Raw genomic sequence first — 4744 nt, 5'->3', positions numbered from 1 at the left:
ATTAAATTATTAAAGTGTTTACTTTCCATTTTATAATTACTCGACTATTTTCTTTTTTACATGTAATTTTCAAGATTTGGGATAAACCCTTTATGATTATTAAATATTTATGAAATCCTAGTTTTATTGTGACTGACATTTGGTTATTGAGAGTTGTTCAATTTATTAAGAATGTTTGATTATATATATATATATATATATATATATATATATATATATATATATGTATATATATATATATATATATATATATATATATATATATATATACATATATAGTAAAATTGGTAGATTTATATCAACGTAAGCATAATCTAAGATTAGGTTCGCGTTATGTATCTTGTAGCATAGTGTAGTTAACAATTTTTGGACTGGTCCTATGTGGTTGAGATGTATAATTGTGACTGACGGGTCGTCTCCAGGTTAGATATTGAAATATTGACTTTAATATTCATGATTGAGTTATTATTTTAACCAATTTTAGAATTTGTCACTACACCATAGGACTAATCATACCAATTAAGTCTTTGATATAGAATTAACATAAGAGATGTAAGAAAGCTATTCTTGTTATAGATATATAGAGACACATGGTAAATGAAATTCAATTGTAGTTAATTAATTTAGGAATCAGTGAACAACAGAGTAATATCCATTTATAGGAAATAATCAATAGAATGAGGAATGATTAAATACAAATATGAGTACATTTAGATTATTTAATTTATACGTTTAGCCATTACTATTTATATGCTTGTTTAATTGCTAATGTGTTTTATTATTTATTGGAATTACAAATTATTGTTAATTCCCTTTATATGTTGTCTTTCGTGGTTATTTAATAAACAAATGGAACAACTATGGTTCATTTCCGTTCCTCATGTATTAGACACCCCTACTTACCAAAGTTATGATATTCATGATCAGGTCCACTACGTGATATAGACAGTTTCAATTTGGTTTGTTCGGTTTTGTAAATTTAAAAGTAGATTTGTACACATAATTCACATAATCAACCTTTTAGCACCATTATCTACTGAAATAATTTTCAAGTATATTATATATATATATATATATATATATATATATATATATATATATATATATATATATATATATATATATATATATAAGAAATGAACTTGTTGTGATGGTAGTAATGTGATATTTTAAAGTTTATAGCATTACCATATCATGATTAATTAATCCTTATGTTACTATCAAACCAAAAATGTTGGCTACCAAACATATTGGTATTTATGTTTTTTGGTTCAGTTGATAGCATGTTGCTTTGGTTTTTCAAGTATTTTTTTAACAACTCTTCTTTTTTGGTGTGTATATATATATATATATATATATATATATATATATATATATAGAGAGAGAGAGAGAGAAAAACATTTTTTATTTTTTTTATCAGAAAAACTGAATATATTGAAATTCATAATTTGTTGTCGTCTATATATAAATATTTATATCAATATATCACTTTTTTAAAACAAAATCACTTTCTCGGTAATTACTAATCATTTAATACGAAGTCTTTATCTTTTAATTTTGAGTTAATGTCATAAAAACCATCAAGTTTTCAGGATTTTGTCGGTTTTGCCCAAAATTCAAAATTATGTCCGTTTTTATCCAAACATTTTCGAAAAAATGTTCGGTTTTACCCTTTTACCGGCGATAACATGTTTTCCAGGTTACCATTATATTAAATTCGCAAAAAAACCCTTAACTTTACCATTTTTTGTGTTTTTACCCTTAAGTTTATAATTTTTTTTATGCTTTTACCTTAAGTATATTTTTTCATAATATAGCTATTCATATGATTTTTCTACTTGAATATGTATAATATGGAAAAAAAATACATAGGGTAAAAGAATAAAAAATTATAAACTTAAGGGTAAAAACGTAAAAAAGAACTGTAAATTTAAGGGTTTTTTTTGCGAAATTAATATAATGGTAACCTGTTATCACCGGTAAAAGGATAAAACCGAACATTTTTTGGAAAATATTAGGGTAAAAACCGACATAAAATTCAATTTTGGGCAAAACCGACAAAACCCTGAAAACTTAAGGGTTTTTACATTAGCCCTTTAATTTTTTGATAGTTAATAGTGAATGATCATTACATGATCGCAATGATATCGAACAATTTCTAAGTTTACATGATAACATTTTCTTAGTTTACATGATTACATTTACTTCTTCAAAGCATACAATATGAAAATAACAATAAATATGTAAATTCTACAAATAAAGCAAGCCAATTTAATGTAGAAGGGCATTTAATTTTTTTGAATAAAATAAAATTTTAAATAAACATTAAAATCATATATTTTTTAGACATCTGAAATTGCAAAAATTTTGAAAAATAATTATCGGAATTAGAATTTAGAAAATCAGATATCTGAAATTTCGAATAATTTTAAATCAAATTTTCCGATTTATGAGTCAGATTTGTGGATTTGTGTATTTTATAACAAATTTAGAGCTAGCCCACTTAGTTAACAAGATGTCTGACAAGGAGGTCCCGGGTCTACACATATACCAACCCATTGTTCGTAAAAGAAAATTCAAAAAAGAAAATAAAATAATTGAGAGACAATGGTGTGTTGTAAAGGTTTATTATAATCCCTTACTTATCTCATTCATTGATACATGTATATATACAAATGCAAGAACCGAATCCTTATAATAAGGAAACAATCAAATACAATAATCTAAATATATACACTATATTATTTTATTTACTAATATTCCCCCTCAGTGGATCGAAAGCTTTCAAATAAGATTTGGGAAGGCCTTTTGTAAAAATATCGACATATTGTTATTCAGCTGGGAAATGGAAAACCTTAACCTAGCCAAGTCGTACTTTTTCCCTAACAAAATGTATGTCTAATTCAACACGTTTGGTACGTTGGTGTTGAATCGGGTTGGCGGAAAGATAGACTGTAGATACATGGTCACAATAAATCAATCTGGCTTGTCGTATAGGAACATAAAGTTCTAAAAGAAGGTTCATAACCCAGCTAGTTTCAACAACAACATTATCAATGCTTCGATATTCTTCCTCTGCACTAGATCTGGAGATAGTTGCTTGTCACTTGCCTGACCTTGATATTAGATTATCACCCAAAATCACACAGTAGCCTGAAGTGGATATGAGGGAGTCTGGACATCCTCCCGAATCGGCATATGTGTACTGTGTAAGCTTTAGTGATTGGTTAGCTCGAAAGTAAAGGCCATGATGGATTGTTCCTTTTAGGTAACACAATATTCGATTGAGGATCTCTAGATGTGATTCGCGCTGCACATGCATGAATAGGCAAACTTGTTGAACTGCATCAGTAGAATCTGGGCGTGTGAATGTAAGGTATTGAAGTGTACCGGCTAAGCTACGATAAAGAGATCTATCAGTTAAGGGAGCCCCCAAAACAACGCTTAGTTTGGATCCAGTTTCTACTGGTGTGGAGGCGGGTTTGCAGTTTGACATATTTTCTCTTTCAAGAATCTCCTTGGCGTACATTTCCTGTGATAGAAAAAGACCAGACGAAGTGCGTCTGGCTGTAACACCAAGGAAGTGCTTTAGAATACCAAGATCTGTAATTGCAAATTTCGTGGATAGAAGATCGGTGATTCTTTGCAAGAGGTTATTATTAAATGTAGTAAGAATCATGTCATCGACGTATAATAGAAGATATTCAGTGGCATTCGCTTTGTTAAATATGAATAATGAATGGCTGGAAACGCTTCGTTTGAAACCCTTTGATGTAACAAAAGTTGCAAATTGGCTGTACCAAGTCCGAGGCGCTTGCTTTAGTCCATATAATAATTTCCATAACCTTCACACATGAGTTGGTGTTTACTGGTCCACAAACCTTGGTGGTTGATGCATAAACATTGTCTTATTAAGATACCCATGCAAAAAAGCATTTTTAACATCTAATTGTTTGGTGAGACAGTTACGAGAGACGACAAGGCTAAGAACTGTCCGAATAGTTGTGCGTTTAACTACTAGACTGAAGGTGTCATCACAATCGAGGCCTATTTTTTGAAATTTTCCGTTTATGACCAAACTTGCCTTGCACCATTCAAGAGATCCATCCGAGCGATATTTATGGCAATATAGCCACAATCAATGTATTACATTTGCGTTAGTTGGGTGTGGGACAAGCTCCTATGTTTGATTGTGTTGCAAGCCTTGGTTTTCAATGGTAATAGCATTACGCCAATTTTGGTCGTTAAGAGCTAGGTGGGAAGATTTGTTGGATAAGGTGTCTAAGTCCATAACTTATTTGGTATATACTTGACCTGACCCGGCATGGTCCATTTGGGTTGCATTTCATCCGAACTATTTATGGATAATTTTATGAGAGTTATACACATATGTTTATTAATATATTATAAGTTATGATATATTAATATGAAGTCATGTTATTTAATTAGTCTTAGTCTTAAATTAATTATGAATTAATTTAGAGATTAAAAGGAAGACTAATTAGATTGTGGGCTATTGGTTTTATATAGTGTGGGCTAACACTCATTTGTTAATGGGCTAGGCTTGTATGGAAGTCCATGGATGATCCATGGAGCTTTTAACCCATGGATCCTTGGAAAAGGAAAGGTCATGGGTTATTAGGGTTTCACCCTAATCATGTACACTATATAAGCATGCTTATGTTGCATGAAATAGCCACTAGTGTGACTAGTGTTACTAGAGTATGTGTGTTTGTGTGTGGCC

The 4744-nt window shown here is 30.1% G+C and overlaps 1 protein-coding gene across 1 annotated transcript; it reads right to left on the bottom strand.

Annotated features, from left to right (window-relative positions):
- Positions 1-3103: 3103 nt before the first annotated feature.
- Positions 3104-3679, bottom strand: LOC128127297 (uncharacterized mitochondrial protein AtMg00810-like). The gene has a single exon (XM_052765752.1). The coding sequence runs from the start codon at positions 3677-3679 to the stop codon at positions 3104-3106; it is 576 nt and encodes a 191-aa protein (XP_052621712.1).
- Positions 3680-4744: the final 1065 nt, after the last annotated feature.

This window comes from Lactuca sativa, chromosome 7, assembly GCF_002870075.4.
Source record: "Lactuca sativa cultivar Salinas chromosome 7, Lsat_Salinas_v11, whole genome shotgun sequence".
Lineage (NCBI taxonomy): Eukaryota > Viridiplantae > Streptophyta > Magnoliopsida > Asterales > Asteraceae > Lactuca > Lactuca sativa.
The sequence above is the reverse complement of the archived record's forward strand: the minus strand, read 5'-3'. Positions and strand labels throughout refer to the sequence as shown.